The 16,550-nt window shown below is 38.3% G+C and overlaps 1 protein-coding gene across 21 annotated transcripts in view; it reads left to right on the top strand.

The window, feature by feature from the left end:
- camk2g2 (calcium/calmodulin-dependent protein kinase (CaM kinase) II gamma 2) overlaps positions 1-16,550 on the top strand; it is a 70,213-nt gene that overhangs the window by 35,132 nt on the left and 18,531 nt on the right. For 8 of the 21 annotated variants that reach the window (XM_059359282.1, XM_059359276.1, XM_059359271.1 and 5 more), the window contains exons 5-14: positions 352-417; positions 3,150-3,222; positions 7,121-7,223; positions 7,537-7,620; positions 7,752-7,846; positions 8,935-9,057; positions 9,224-9,307; positions 9,383-9,425; positions 10,620-10,679; positions 13,447-13,487. In XM_059359282.1, coding sequence (XP_059215265.1) covers positions 352-417; positions 3,150-3,222; positions 7,121-7,223; positions 7,537-7,620; positions 7,752-7,846; positions 8,935-9,057; positions 9,224-9,307; positions 9,383-9,425; positions 10,620-10,679; positions 13,447-13,487 — 772 coding nt within the window. Of the gene's footprint in view, positions 1-351; positions 418-3,149; positions 3,223-7,120; positions 7,224-7,536; positions 7,621-7,751; positions 7,847-8,934; positions 9,058-9,223; positions 9,308-9,382; positions 9,426-10,619; positions 10,680-13,446; positions 13,488-14,266; positions 14,300-16,550 lie in introns of all 21 variants that reach the window. The other 13 variants (XM_059359281.1, XM_059359278.1, XM_059359277.1 and 10 more) reach the window with 3 other exon arrangements.

Below are 16,550 nucleotides of genomic sequence, written 5' to 3'. Positions count from 1 at the left end.
GCAACCAGATTAATTAAAATAAAATGTTAATTCCAGTCACAGCAACGTTGCTTCACAGTCATGCCTGTAACCCATTGAAATGCAATTTTAAACAGTATCAGACTATGTTGGGTAGAATTTAGTGCATAATTATCCAGGTTAAAAATCAATTTGCTCTATAGGTTTAATGAAAGTTCCAGTAAAAGCTCAAGTTTTCACAATTGGTGAAATGGTCCAGGCATGCAAGTCTTGTTTTATCAGCAACCAGTGAAGTGGCCTCTTGAAGCACATGTTACATGTTGGATCTTTGAGGACGTGTCACCACAAACATCAATATATATCAATATCTTTCTGCTTTTTGTTTGTCTGCAGCGTCACTGGAGGAGAACTGTTTGAGGACATTGTCGCTAGAGAGTATTACAGCGAAGCAGATGCCAGGTACAGTATCTCATCATGCTAACCTGTAGGGTTGTGCAAAGAGAACCTAGAGGTTCCTAATATCTGATTCCAACAAAATCATATAGAAATTTAAATTTCAGTTCTGCTTATCGGTTTCCAAACAACTTCATAGTCCTTTTTACAGACAAGAAGATGCCTTTTGTTATTACTCCTCCGTTCAGGCAGCTGGCAGACTGTATTTATTAGCCCGACATATGTTGGACCCTGTGTCATTTTGGCACATTTTTTTTCTATGAAATATGCATGTAATCTTTTTTGATCTCACCCCTCAAAGGATCAAAATCCGTTAACCATTAAGAACCAGAATTGATAAGCAGGACCTAAAAAACCTGGAATCAGAATTGCTAAAGTCCGAATGATACCCAACCTTGTTCCTATTTTCGTTTTACACATCCAACTTTTTTGGAATCATAGTTGTCCTACATTTTCCTGCATACAACGCTTTTGGTGGTAAAATTTCAAGCTTTCAAAGCAGCAACTTTGGGTTATGAAACGCAAAATGTTTTGCTGTTTGAATCTGTGTTAATGCACTTAGAAGCATAAGCCATGCTCATGGTTTCTGGCACTTCTCTTAGGTTGTTTATTTTTTTACCTTGTGACTCAGGGCATTTAAATTTAATTCCATTAATAAATAATGACTAGGCTGTCCTAAGTTTTAAAACATTATTTTGGGCCTGTTGTCAGAAGTCGGAAGGGTTTTTTTTTTTTTGTGCTGCAGCACGTTGCCTGCATGGAGAGTGCAGACTAATGCTCTTGCACATTTTGGCGAGTTAGTCCACTGATTGACTTACACATCGCAATAAAATCATCATGAATAAAATCACTTAACATGATCAGACACAAACATTAGGTCCAAACATACAGTACAACTCTCTCAACACATTAATAAAAACCAACTAGTTAGGTTAGATTATAACATTTTCAGGAAAGTACACAACATAAGACTTTCTTATCTTTGCCTGAAAACTGTGAACTTAAATATTTCTGTGAGTTTTTACTTGGACATAATGGTATGTGTCATTTATTATATTTAATGCTCAAACTGGGAACATTTTGTTTTTCGTATATGTAAATTTATTCTAAATTTGATTGCATTGTCTTTTTTTATTTATATTTTACACAGTGTCCCATCTTTTGGGGAATTGGGGTCTTGGTTGTCCTGTGGTGATCCTTATGAAATATACAGAGCAATAAAACTATTATAACGAGTCAGGGCTACAAGACTCTACCCTTTAGCTGTCTTTTTTATGATTAGTTGTCTTCTAATAATGATCTGGAAAGGTGATTCTACACCAAATAATCTATTTTAGCAAGAACAAGAAATAAGAAGGCAAGGCATGAGAGAAGTATGAAGAAAACATGTGGTGATGTACAATGTTAAAGTGGGTAAGGACAGCAAAAAGGTAGTCTGAAGGGCACCACAGTGTATAAGCTGCAGAGACTGAGAGAATAAAAATGTGGATTCCAGATTTAGCCTAATTTGGACAAACATCAGGAGCTGTTCTCTTGAGTCTGTCTTACAGAGAGAGGACTCGCCCAAAATCTGTCTCAGTGCTTCCTCCTACTGCTGACCCTGACTTCCCCTTTACTGATGTCACACCCCATTTACTTTAAAGAAATAATAGTAATTTTAACTGCGCATCAGACCAGCAGAATTGCTGATACGTAAGCTGAGGACAAGCTTACATAAGATGCCCCCCCTCTCCCACTGTCTCAACAACACACACACACACTGCCCGTTTCACTTCCTTCCACACATTCATTCACATAAAAATGCACTATAGTTTTCTCCCACATATGCCACTTATCCTCTGGTACAACTACATGCAGATTATAGAGGGTGTCAGTGTGACATTTTGCAAATTGCTCTCAGATTGCAGGTGCATTTACGAGTCTTTCATTCTCATTACATAAAGCAACAATGGGCGTGCATGAACTGGAGAGATGATGTCTTTATTCCTTAAAATGCCCAGTTTTACACTTGTCCCAGACCAATAAGGGATTTTTGAGACCGAAACTTATTTAAGAGGGTTAAAAGTTACTCAGAAGCTGTTTAACATTATTATAGACTGTAATAATTAATGCATACTATATATTGTATTGTCAACCAATTTAGGACATAAAAAATTAGAAAATAAATAATTAATAACAATAAAATAAGGTGCTAAATAAACACCAGTACTGTGTGTTAAGTTTAAGTCAATTGCTAACATTTAAATAATATAAATCCAAATGAAATAACTTGAATAAAACCATTTCTAAATCATTCCATCATCACTTTCTGCATATTATGTTCTGTGAAAAGTCTTCATATCACCGCATATTGGACAACTTATATGCCAATACTGATATGTCTTTTATAGGCCAATATTAGACAATAAAATCATAATCAGCTGGGCTCTAGTCGACAAAAATATATTTTTTTGTTGTTTTTTTATCTCTGTTATGGTGAGCTATGGCTAAAAGTCTGTTCCCATGTGGATGAGAAGCCAAAGATGGAAATATCAGTATACATATAAACAGGGTCATACTTGGTTTTGCTTTAATGAATTCATCAAAAATAATGAACTATAGGTTGAGTTCAGTTGTTTGAAAATCCTCACTTAATGTTTTTTTTCCTCTACTTCAGTCTGCACTCCATTGTCGTTTAGCTGTTGTCGGCTGACAGATGTGTCTCCTCTCTGTTTCTCATCCCTCTCTGTCTCCTTCAGCCACTGCATCAATCAGATCCTGGAGAGCGTCAGTCACATCCACCAGCATGACATTGTGCACAGGGACCTCAAGGTGAGTTATCATTCAGCAGTGGTGAACACTATCTAGGTGTTGCACAGAAATCTCTTATAAGAGGTGTTGTGTTGCGAATGAAGATGAAAGGCAATTGTGGAGGTTCACAACAGGTCTAAACACACACATGCACATACTTGTGCGGACGTCATACTGTGACGCTGAGAACAACTTAACAGATGAGCGTCATCCGTCGCTCTCCTCACCTGCTTACCCTATTCCCATCTTTCTGCACGTCTGCACCCCCCCTCTTTTCCCTTTCCTTCCTTCTACTCTCTTACCCTGCTCTCCCCCCTCTCCCCCCCCCCCCCCCCCCCCCCCCCCCCCCCCCCGCACTGCTGAGGAGTGACGAAAGCAGACCAGCTGCTATTAATAGCGGGTCTGTGGATGAGATGACGGCCAGTGACGATTTCCCTTGCAGCCAGACTGTTCACCCCAAACACAAACCAACAGCACCCTCAGACCTCCTCAGCTGTGTGATTTAATATAATAATATGGTGACTGAAGACAGTGAAGGGAGCCGCGATATAAACACCTGGATAATTGCAGCACATTTCTTTTATTGCCAGTTAAGAGTCCTAAACTTTTATGGTTTACTTAACAATCTGGTCTATTACTTTTATGCGACAGAGCAAAATAAAACCATTACTCTAGCATAAGTAGATGAACATAATGGCGGAAAAGAAACAATCAGGTTCAGTGCGTGAGTGGCTTAAATGGACTTGTGTTGCTTTTTATTGATTTCTAGCCTGCATATGGATCTCTGTATCAAATGAACATGAAGTGGGGAGAGTTTTAGGAGGAAGATAATGATGATAGATTAGGAGGACAGAGAGCAGAAATGAATTACTGGTACATTACTTGTTAATGCACAGCTCTTTTAATGTATTCAAACTGCATTAGTTCTGAATCATTCTGTGCAGCCAAATATTAGCCAGGCCCACTGAAATGTATTATAAGTTGTAGGAGACAGATGCCAAAGTTCCTGAACATACCAACTATTTAGAAACCCGATTGCAAAAAAGTTGGAACACTCAATGCATAACATTGCATAACTCAGAGTGTGTAAATTTACAAACAAAAGTTGCAACATAAAATATATTGTCTTTTACAGTTTTCACTTGAATATATGCCCCAAAGGATTAGAAAATTGTCACTTCTGTTTTACTTACATCTTTGACAATGTCCCACCTTTTTTGGAATCAGGATTGTCGCAGAGTGAATATTGTAATTTAATTCCTCAGGTGGCCAGAAACACAACTCCGAATTCGTACTAATGTTACCAATCATTTGATGGATATGTAAATAGGCAACTATGTGCTAGCATGTTAGCAAATCACAACTTTATAAATTATTTTTATGTCAATGTGGTGTTTATAGCACATAACACAATTAATAATGTTCTAAAGATTCTGGGTTCTTGAACAAATCCAATCAGTTGACAGCTCAAAAAAAAAGGCAACATTTTTATTTTTTTCCAAGAACTTCCTGGGGGATAAAGCCGCCAAATGTGACATCTGTATTGGAGCCATAAAATTACTAATAACGCCAGCAAAGTGTGCCATTGAGAGACGTGACCTCACACACGCACACATCATACTTTCGCCTTTCATGTCATCTCGGGAGGGCCACTCGCTGAAGGGAAAACAAGAATTAGAGAGAAAGAGTTGAGTGCTGTTGGCTGGTGGCAGGCTGAGTTGCCATGGTAACTGTAGGGTGAGGTCACCCGGCTGCTGCAGCGCCAGCGTAGGGACTCATTATGCCACCTCCCATCTATCTGTCTCTATCTGTCTCCCTCTCTTTTATTCTGTTGCTTTGACTCCGGCTCTGTGTCCCTGTGCAGTCCCCCTTTTTCTCTCTTTTTTTTTTTTCTCTCTTTTCTCTTTCCTATTGTTTCAGCTCTGCCCTGATAGAGGGGAGAAATGGTAGGAGGGATGGATACAAAGATAACTAGATGGCTAGAGACTGACGGATGAGAAGAAACAGACTATGAGGGAAAAAAAGACAGTGTCAGGCATCTGTCTATCCGTCAGCATTTGAGGTGATGAGGATGGCTAACCACTGCAAAGACTCTTGCCCTCAAGACACACAGCCACATACCTCAGGCCCTAGACCTGTTGTTAGAGGACGAGGCCACCACATTAGCAAAGAGAAAATATTCAATATACATGTAGACCTGGTATGGACACCCGGAGCGTTATATTATTTTAATACTGCCTGCATTGTGATAAGTAAATCAGGGAGGAAGATCTGGAAGACAAACAAGGTCGGAGGTCTTTCAGAAGCAACGCAGCATTCTCTCAAGAGACCCCTAAAGGCATCCATCGGATACCTTCTTGTATACCTGCTGACAAGGCAAACATCACTTATACTATAAGAAAGTAATTTTTCCAGTGGAGAGGCTTGCTGGTACTACATGGGCCACCACAGTCCAATATTCTCCCAAGGCCAGGCTGCTGAATGTGCTCTCCTTTTCCCTATTCTGTTTTGCAGAGAAATGGGTTACTGCAGATTTTTGACAGACAGCTTGAGATAACAGGAGGAGGTTAGGTGACCTTTTAGCTTCTTCAGTGGATTTCTTTTCTTGAGAATGCATTCACTCTGTTGAGATTGCATTTACACCTGGCTGAGATCCGATTGTTGTGCAGATCTCCAGATTTTTAATGCTGAAAAGATGGCAGGGGGAATCCAAAAACATAGAAACATAAAAGCTGGAAGAGCTTTCATGAGCAACAGTCACATAACAGGTTCACCTTGCCCTCTTTTGCTTTATTTGCATTATTTCTATGCTGTGTCCGCTATTTTTGTAGCAAAGTGTGATGCAAAAAAGTCCTGAACACAGCAAATTCAAAAGAAAAGACAAAATACAGCCAGAGGGTAGGGTCTGTGCAGAGACATATCTAGTGGGTCATAAGTGATGATTAAGAGGCATTCCTTTTTGTCTATGCAGTCTATGCATTGTTTTGTAGGAAAGTCCTGCATAGTATACCTTCAAAATTAAATTAAATTCAGGTCTGTGAGGGTATTGTGCGTAGGGTTTATGGTAAACATCGCAACCAAGACAGGAAAAACTGACAAACTGGATAGAGTAGGAGTATAAATTGCTTGTCTTGAGGCGACTGTGAAGATATCAACAGATTAACCTTATATTATGAAGAAAAACCTTAAACCCTAAGTCAATCTAAAACAGCTTTGCAGGAATAATCAATTAGTGACTCATGTAAAATTACACTTGACCTGACACATTCCCCTATATTTCCTCTCCCTCTCATCTCTTCTTTAAGTGACAAGAATTATGATGCAAGGAGGTCCAAATAAGGAAAGTGAGAAACCAGTTTAATCACAGCTATAATGTCCATATATTTACCAAGTCATGACTTTTTGCATGATTGTGCGATCAGCAGGACAGTGTCAAAATACACTGTTAAGTTTTGTGACAGCTGAGTGAAAAGGTCTTTCTTTGGGGGAAGCCTTTGTGGCCTGCTTGACCAAATCATGTCTAATTACAAATGTAGATGTGATGGAGCTCCTGCAGCTCATCCAGTCACACAGGCAGATAGGACATTTCCTGGAGGAGGGTACATGCTTATCTCTTTTGACCTTAATTAAATGTTTTTTCTTCTCTTTTTTTGTCATTACTGTGCTACAACTAAACTGGGCATAACTTAGATTACATTTCCAAAGATGAATTTAACTACCTGCTCTTATTTAATTACTATTACTATTATTTAGTTGAAAATTGAAGACCTTTTGGGAGTTTTTGAGTGTTTTCAAGAACAAATATGAAACTAATTTGGCATGAGTCTGTGTGTTTGAGATTTTACAGCTAAGAGTCATTAGTTGCAGCCTGAGTGAAAACATTTCATTCTAAAGAATGATTTATTTTTGTGTGTTGCAGCCAGAGAATCTGCTCCTTGCCAGTAAGATGAAGGGAGCAGCGGTGAAACTCGCAGACTTTGGTCTCGCCATCGAGGTGCAGGGGGACCAACAGGCATGGTTTGGTAAGAAATAACACTTAGAGCTTGAAATTTAACCTTATTATTTTTATTGAGTCCACAGTGTTTGCTATCAGCTGTAGTGTTTGCTTTAGCGCGGAAAACTGCAGTCCAAAAGATTGTATTAAATTAAATTAGTGCCGATCTAGGGTTTGTAGTTTCAGTACATTATGATGATAACAATATGCTATACTTTTTATGTTATTAAAATTATCATACATTTAATCTCAAACCATGCAGTAATCAGAAAGAACAATGTATGTCATTATTGCTTTGCATTTTAATTGACAGATTTGAAGTATATTTTTTATTTTCACAGGTTTTGCAGGAACCCCAGGATACCTGTCCCCAGAGGTGTTGAGAAAGGACCCTTACGGCAAGCCAGTGGACATTTGGGCGTGTGGTCAGTTTGTCTAGTTTCTGTCTTTTTGCTTTCATGTTCTCACTAATATTTATTAGGAAATCTATGCCTCTCAAACAACATTTTGCATGTGATTTATAAACAGTATATTTATATAAATTTTTGTGTGTCAGGTGTGATCCTATACATCTTGTTGGTGGGCTACCCTCCCTTCTGGGATGAGGACCAACACAAACTGTACCAACAAATCAAGGCTGGTGCCTATGACGTGAGTACTTCATCTCATGTTCTTGTAGTTACCTTACTCAACATCTGTATGTGTGAGCAGTATGCGTGTTGTGAAAATGTACAAAACAAGAGAAATTTGCAAATGGATGCATTGAGATGAGAGCTAAGGTCCACACAGTCTATTAGTGATCTCCATGTGCTTTCATGAAACTTGAATTGTAATCCCTAAATCAATCATAATGTATGTGAATGAAACTAGAAGCACAGAGTCTTGAGATGAGCCCTACAGGACACCTTCTGTCAAAGTCACACTCTGAATTGTGTCATGCAAGTCATTTAGAAATGTAATTTTAGTTTTTAATCACTTGCTACTTGTTATTATGATTTTCTTCCAGCTGAAATAACAGTAATACACTATGGGAGAGCGATCGGCTTATTTATCAGATCTTGTCATAGTCCTCTGGGAGATAGGAATTTATTACCCGTATTAATTTCCATAATTGGAAGCAACCACATCTAATGAATGTGCATAATATGAGCATTGATATGGAGTGACTGTGACAAGCACTTGTAATAATGTGCACTTCTTGAGCATCATCACTGTCATGCAGATGCCTTGAATCTCATTTTTCTTTCATTTTGCCAATAATTGTCAGCTGACACTTAAACGTTTGAAGTAAATGTCTCCTGACAACTTGCTTTGATTCTGAGTAGTAAACGTGTTTGTTGGCATTTTATTCTACTTAGATGGAGGGATGAGGAGGGCAGGTGTAAGTCAACAGAGTGAGAGAAGTAAAGCTGACTTTAAAACTCCCATCTGTTACAATTGAATGCCTTCATGCATTGAATTAACCCTCCACAGCTGGAAAGTCACTCAACTCTTTCCTTCAACTTAAAATCAATAAATGTTTTTTTTTATGTAATCAAAATTAAAACAGTCACAACTCTTCTCCAGAACAATATGCTTTATTCACCAGACATTTTTGTTTCTCGGACAGAAACATGAAGAACATAAGTGTGCATATGTATGTATGTGTGTTAAGCCATGTGCCATGATAAAATGTTCAATAAAAGCATAAGAACAATGTTATCCATTCTTACCACATCTGTTTTATCGCCCTTTTTCAGTTTCCTTCCCCAGAGTGGGACACAGTGACCCCCGAGGCCAAGAATCTGATCAATCAGATGTTAACGATTAACCCTGCCAAAAGGATCACTGCCGACCAGGCCATCAAGCATCCCTGGGTCTGCGTAAGTCACACTCCTTGTCTTAAAAATAAATCTGTAATGCACTTGGCTTAAGAAACAGGATGCAAAGCTCTTCCTTAGAGGAGTTAAAGTCAGCCTTCTTATCTTTATTAACATGGTGTTACATTGAAGTTTATTTATAATGTTGTTTTCTCTCCTCCACACACAGCAACGCTCCACTGTGGCCTCTATGATGCACCGTCAAGAGACTGTGGAGTGTCTGCGCAAGTTCAACGCCAGGAGGAAACTTAAAGTGAGTGTCTACACACACAAACACTTCCACTTAACACACAAATTCTTATAATGCTAATTTCTTGTGTCTATCTAGGGAGCTATCCTCACAACGATGCTGGTGTCCAGGAACTTTTCAGGTGAGCTTCGGCAGTGAAACTAATCACACATCAAGAGACAACAATCTGATTCGGCCCATAGACTTCAAACAGAGCGCTGTGCTTTTGATGACACATTTAAATGAAGTCGTACAAAGAAGCACCTGGATTTAGAGAATCTGAGCAATTTTTCTGACATAAAACCAAGTCTGTTTTGCCATTACATCTGATAATAATGAGACGGAGTTTAAAGTGGTAAAAGGCAAAGACAGAATCATTAGCAACATTCATAGTGTGCAATTTGTCGTTCATGCCAAGCCTTCTTAACACATGGTTTAAAATGACTGCATTTTATCTTTATAAACTGCTTTAGGTTATTTTCTTCTTAATTATTTTCTGTATATCTTTCCTATTGACTGCCCCTTGATTTAAATAACGTCTATTTCTGTAAGCAGTTCTTCCACTTCTTGAATGACTCAGGCTTTGTTATTTTGGTTACTGTGTTTTTGTGAATGTCCTTGCCGAACCAAACTTCATAGTTAATGACTTTGTCCTGACCTGATATCTAATAGAGGCCAAATGATTCGGATCACTGTTGTTCCTCTATTGTCCTTAACCACACGTTATTATTTGCTTGTCAGCTCTGTCTCCAGTTTTGATTTTGCACTTAAGGGGTCTGGCTTGGATTTCCTCCTCGTAAGCAGTTTGATCACCTAAACACAGTTCACTTTTGATTGAACATCCAATTTGTGGGCTAGACGCTGGTCCAGCAAGCCAATGCATTAATGCTAAGGCCTTGTGTTTATATGCTCTCCTGTAAGTAAAGCAGCTCCTGTGGATTATAGCCAACTGCTCTCTACTGGTCAAGATTGATCTCGACAGAAGAAAGCAGATGAGCCAGACCTTTTGAATTGCTTTATATATAACTGCAAGCATGTTTATCAAATAAATGTCCATGGAAATAAGATTAATAATGTCGGGGTGCAGGTATTTTGTGCTGAGAAGATTTCCCGTCTGCTGCTTCACTTCATAAAAGGCATTTGGGTATCAGAGAAAATCATGTCTCCAGTAAGCCTGCTTGATCCAGACACTTTCTGGAAACTCGTGTTTTTGTCATTTTTGTGTAATACTCTGAAGTTTATTAAAAGAAATCCAGAAAATAAAAAAGGCTGTCAGGCTTTAGTGAGGCTCTCGTCCCACCTGTGCCTCCACATTGAATCCCTCTCTTTCCAATAGTGGGACGGCAGCATACCAGCCCTGCCGCTACCACCAGCACGGCCGCAATGGCACAGGACGGTACGTCTGCTTGAGGGGGTGCTGGAGTCGGGCACTGCCAACTTTGTACTCAGGCTATTGGCATGTGGCCTGGGCTGCTTGAACCCCTCCACCTGCTGCCTGCTGCCTGCACACTGATGAACCACTTTTGAATGGTCGTCATTGCACTGGGGCATCTTACACACAAACACAAACATGTAAATGGAAACCACAATTGCAGCTCGTCTCTTGACCTTTCAGTACGGCTGCGTGTCTTGATGCTCTAATGAACAGAGCTCCTCTCCAGGACTGGCTATTTAATTTCCTGTGTCGAACACAACGGCCATTTAACTGACACCCAGCATGACCCGCTGACATCCCTCCAACTAGCGCAGCTGCCACCGAGCAAAGCTCTGTTTACACATTGCTGCATTAACACAACACAGACTGCGTATCTTTTCCTCTGCAGCATAAACATGTTGACCTTTTTATATTACAAATATAAATAGACACACCATCCTTTAACCTCAGTTACACTCCAAGTTTAACCACCTTTGAATTGGTTTGTATCTACTCGGCTGATGCCCAGTCGATGCCTGCCTGTGCTCACTGCAACCTTCCCTCCGCATGGCTCTGGCACTAACAGCCAGCCAAGCATGAGCGTACAGCACAGTACAGTATGCCAAGCTGCATGGGAAGCTATTTAAACAGAATGCACAGTGTCCTTTGTTATCTATTTTTCTTTGTCTCCTCTCTCCCGCCTGCTCCGTTGTTTTGTGTGTACAGACGAAAACACAAAAATCCTAAAGCCGTCTGAAGGCATCAGTATGCTTCAAAGTGATTGTAGGATAGTCAAACAGTGTCTTACCACAGGGGGTGCATCTTACGATCTGTGTCACTCTTTTCAAAACAATCCAAGGAAGTTAAAAGCTCTGGCAACAATTTGTAACTTTATTTCCAACTTGTGTACCTTCCATTTAAATATGATTTAAGTAAAAATTGAAAAAACATATCAGCCAATGGGCTATACTCGCAAAGATAGATTTGGTTTCATGTGGTTTTAGGCCTACTGTTAAAAACATCACACTCTTAGCAATATACATACATTGTCAGAGTCTAAAAAATCAAAGCAGAAATAAAATGATATAAATAATCACAAATAAAGCATTTGGAAATATTTAAGAACTTATTAACTGAAACAAATAGCTAAATAAACATCACAGCTATTCAATCTCAGGCAACTGCTGACTATTTAAATAATATTAATAAAAAAAATAAAACTAATCTTCACACCATTTCTAAATCACGCCAAGAAATGTTTTCTGCATTATATATTGTGTTGTAAAAAAAAGTTTTCATAATGGCACCATATAGCATATACACCCATACAGATAGGCCTTTGATAGTCTGATATCAGCCAATAATATATCTGTCAACTGATATATCGGTCAAGCTATAATTATTAGCCGTATAGAGACTACTTTGTATGAAGCATACTGAATGTCAGTCACGTGACAGACTGAGCTGCTTGCTTAAAGGCCTTTCATACAGGAATACTGGTTTGGTTGACTAGTGAATGCCACGCTGATAAATTCTTTATAGTTAATTAATCTTGATCCTTGATTAGAAACGGTGTAAAGTTGAAGAGTGTCGTTTGAATTTGCAGAGATGATGTCCTGAACTTGATAAAAGTTGGGAATGCACTCCTCAGCACCTTTTTATAACAAAGACTTTGAAGTGGATGCTGCATGTTTGAGCCACCGTCATCGCATGAACCCACCACCTCTGAAAATGATTTAATGAATGCCTTTTAGCACACTGTAAGAGCCTCACAGGTGTTTGTTCCTATAGTTGTAATTTTCAGCTTTACAGTTTTACAGTTCAGGTGCAGATATTAAATACATTACTGTTTTCTTGCCTCCTTCATTGCCCTCCTTCCTACTTTATAAATGGAAGGTAAGGGAGGATCATTGGAACATGACTAACAAAAATGCATTTTTATATTTTTAATCTGTTGTGTGTGTGCATGCATGTGGACATTGTTGGTGTTATTTTTATGCAAGTCTGGTTTTAAATGTGTGGACAGGTTTTCAGATGCATGCACATGATTTTTATGTTATCGTTTCACTTATCATGTGACCTGCAGGATATATGTTTTTATTTCAATCTGACACTTCTCACAACGTCATTCCAGCACTCTTTGTTCAGTTGACACTTGTTATCTGTATGGCACTGAAAGAAATGTAATTTTCCTCAGTGACACTCACACAAACAACTGGTTGTTTTGGACACAAGCCCCTAATTTATTCAGAAAGTAACCTAATCACTCATTTAATTCATAAATCAGTTAATTTGTTCACCCATTCATATTTGCTCGCTAGATGCCTTCAGGAAGGAGGATTATCTACAGATCAAACACTGAAACAAGATCAAATTATCAGTATTTAATAGTAGTGTTTATATTTCGTACTTAATGACACTGCTGAAATTTATGTTAGTGTTTATTTCATATTTTATCCAAGTTCACTTTTTATTTTCAGTATGTTATTCCCATATGCATTAATAAATAACAAATTTCCTTAATTGTTCCAATATCCCCTCTTTTGGAGAAATTATACTTTTGGTTGGATTTTGCCTCATACAACAGTTTAAGTGAAATCAGGTGGACACCTCACCAAGCCTGAAAACCCTTTATTGAACCATATTTTGCTTTAGTTTGTCCTGCTGCCTGAGTGATCCAAACCACTGTTCTGTTTGTAAATTTACATCTGAGACTGTGTTCTTACTGTCTTCTTTCTCTTTCTTTCAGCGTGCAAAACCTTACTAAACAAAAAGTCGGACGGTGTCAAGGTAAGTCTTCTGACCCATGAGTATTTGATCGACCTTACTGCTTCTGTCTTACTTACTCTTCTGTTATCCCCCTTTTGGTCTGTCACCCTAACTCCTCTCTGATAACATGTATCTTTGATATTATGAAAAAGCAGTGTGTTCTTTAAGTTGGATTACCTTTGTTCTCTCGTGCTCCTTTGTTAGATTTTCTTTCAAATGTGATTTGAAGATTGTAGCTTAGGGTAAAAGGATTGATCTTAAAACTAAAGTAGTCGCTAGCAGTCAAAGATGGGGCACTGGTAGATTAAAGTGAAAGTAGGAATCGATAGGCTTTTAAAATGCTGTTTGTTTTTTTAACCTCCAAGTTTTTCTTTGATTCAAGTGATTGGAGCCACCATCATGTCCTGGTGCTCACTTTGTTTGGATCGACAGTCAGCGTCAATGCATGCAGTGAAGTGCCATGATCAACAAGGGCCAAAATAAAATTACATACAGTAACATTTACTAAACCCCCTCCAAATCCCCCAAACATTATACAAACACAGTGATTTAAACCCCTTTAGGTTCTCCTTTAAAATGAACTCCTTGTATTGTTTACTGATTCTTTTTTTTCCCTGCTGAAGTCCACTTAGTGTCCCTTTGTCTCATCTTTGTTCCTGTGTAAGCTTGTGCAGCTGTTTTGTTTTTTTCTCTTTCTGGGATCAATCTAGCAGCTTTCACTTTTTTACTATTTTGATTATTTCCTTGTTTCCCGATGACCCCTTATTTTTTTCCTCCTCCTTTCCATTGCTGTCTGTCAGAAAAGGAAGTCCAGCTCGAGTGTTTGTTTGATGGTGAGATCGGCTCTGTCGTTTTCGTTCATTTCTCATCCTTTGTCTCTCTTCATCTTTTCCAAGTCTTTTTCCCCCTCCGGTCCTCTGCTCCCCTTCTCTGTTTCATTTGTTTCTTTTTTTCTTTTCTTTTTTTTAACCTTTTGGGCAGAGATGTTTGAGCCGTTGTCCGTGGCAGTTTTCGTCTTGTTCCGATTATTGTTGGATTTCCTAACTCCATCCAACATCCCTACATCCCCTTCTGCCATCAGCGCCACCAAAACCATTTCAGCTCCTGATGAAAACCACACACACACACACGCACACACACACACACACACACACACACACACACACACACACACACACACACACACACACAGGTTTTCCTCTTCCGATGTCTAAGATCAGTCACTTTGACGTCCTTACCAACATCACAGGAGTGAGGAACATTTTAATCGCTGTAATCATGGATATACAGTACATTCATTTCCCCTTTTTCAATTATTACATAATTATTGTTCCCCCATTATTTTTCATTTGAGTAAACCTTTTTTTTCTTTCTCCCTCTTCCTGTAAATAAAACAGCTGTCTTGGTCACCTGCAGATAGTCATTACAGATGAATAGAGACCGTCCAGGGCTCTTATACTGAGAATAATAAAGTAAAAATACATGCAATTTTTAAGAAAAGCTTTTCAACTAGCATCACCATAAATTAGCATTGGATAATGTCCCATTTGCATATTTCAGTGTTACATTTCAGAAAATAAGTAATACAAAGAATAATTATCTTAATAATTAATCAACTGGAAAGTGTCATGATGACATTTTCTTAAGAATTTTACCGTATGAACATTTCAATTCTGGTTGAACAACATTTACGTAGCTGTTGTGAAAAAATTTGATGTTTTAATCCGCTGGAATAAATTAGATGGATGGATGAATGGATGGATTCATCCTCAAAGGGAGATTAGTTCGTCATAGCAGTCCAGTATTTGAATACAATAAAAAGATACAATGGAATAAAATACTGAGGTTGAAAAAACAAAAATAAGAATAGAACAAGAACACTTAAAAAACAAAATATAAATAAATAGGTAAATAAGGTGAAGTGGCAAGATGGTGGTAATGATACTGATGATATGATGGTAGTGTTATTGATGCTGAACAGTATAACCAGTGTATAATCAATAATAATAATAATATACACATAGAAATGTGTCATTTATTTTGCCTGTTTGTAAGAATGTTTTCCTTGAACACTTTTGTACTGAATAATTAACAAGTATGAATATGTGTCAGTGGATAAGAAAAAAGTATGTGTTCTCAGGTAACTTGTCCTGACACAATACAGTGTGTCAAATCAAGAACATCTGAATTCCTGATTATCCAATTATCTCTGACTCTTTAACATAATTTTAAAGCTTTAGAAAATAACGAACACCAAGAAAATCTTAGTAAATATAGGCTGCATATTTGAACTTCTTGAAGGAACTGTAGTTTGCCTTGTCAGTCTCAGGGTTGTACATTAGTTTTTCTGTTAGAAGATGTTCCTAGTTGGCCAGGGAAACAGCCAAAAATACTTTTTAAAGTCACACTGGGGTATTCGCTTATCTCGGAGCGTTAGAAAAACATCTGAAAAACCTCCCAGCACTTTCCTCTTAACCTTTCATTTACCATTCGTCCACACCTCTTAACATTCTTCTGGGAATACTGATTTGCATTCAAGAAGCTTCTCTTTTTCCTTACCCTTCAGTTAGCCTGAGGCCGAAGGGAGAGTCCGACTCAAACTGTGTTTTCTTGTTCACATCAGACCTCTCGCTTTTAATCTGTAGCTTTAATCTACACCTCTGCTGTGCTGCTGAACCACTGCCCGGCCCTGCAGCTTCCAACATAACAGGACAAAAAGAAATGCTTGAGTGAGCAAGAAAAATACAAGGGTACTCCAAAAATGTAGTATAACACTTACACCCATATGGGTCAAGCTCCGAAATGACTAAATCCTACATTTCCCATAATGCAACCAATACCTTTCTTCTTTTAGTGAACCCTGCCCGCCTGTTTTTCAAACTCTACACTGCTATTCTGTAACACAAAAACTTTCTGTTAAAAAAAAGGCTAAAATGAGAAACACTGATGACATCAACTGGTGTATTTTTTCAGACTTTGAAAAAGTAATTATTATAATAACTATATATAATAATACAACTGCTTTCACATGACTAGTACACTGATCTTTATGTGTAAAAATGGCAGAGTTCCCCTTGAATACAT

The sequence above is a fragment of the Centropristis striata genome, chromosome 20, assembly GCF_030273125.1.
Source record: "Centropristis striata isolate RG_2023a ecotype Rhode Island chromosome 20, C.striata_1.0, whole genome shotgun sequence".
NCBI classification, from domain to species: domain Eukaryota; kingdom Metazoa; phylum Chordata; class Actinopteri; order Perciformes; family Serranidae; genus Centropristis; species Centropristis striata.
Note: the sequence above shows the minus strand (reverse complement) of the source record. Positions and strands in the feature narration are given on the sequence as shown.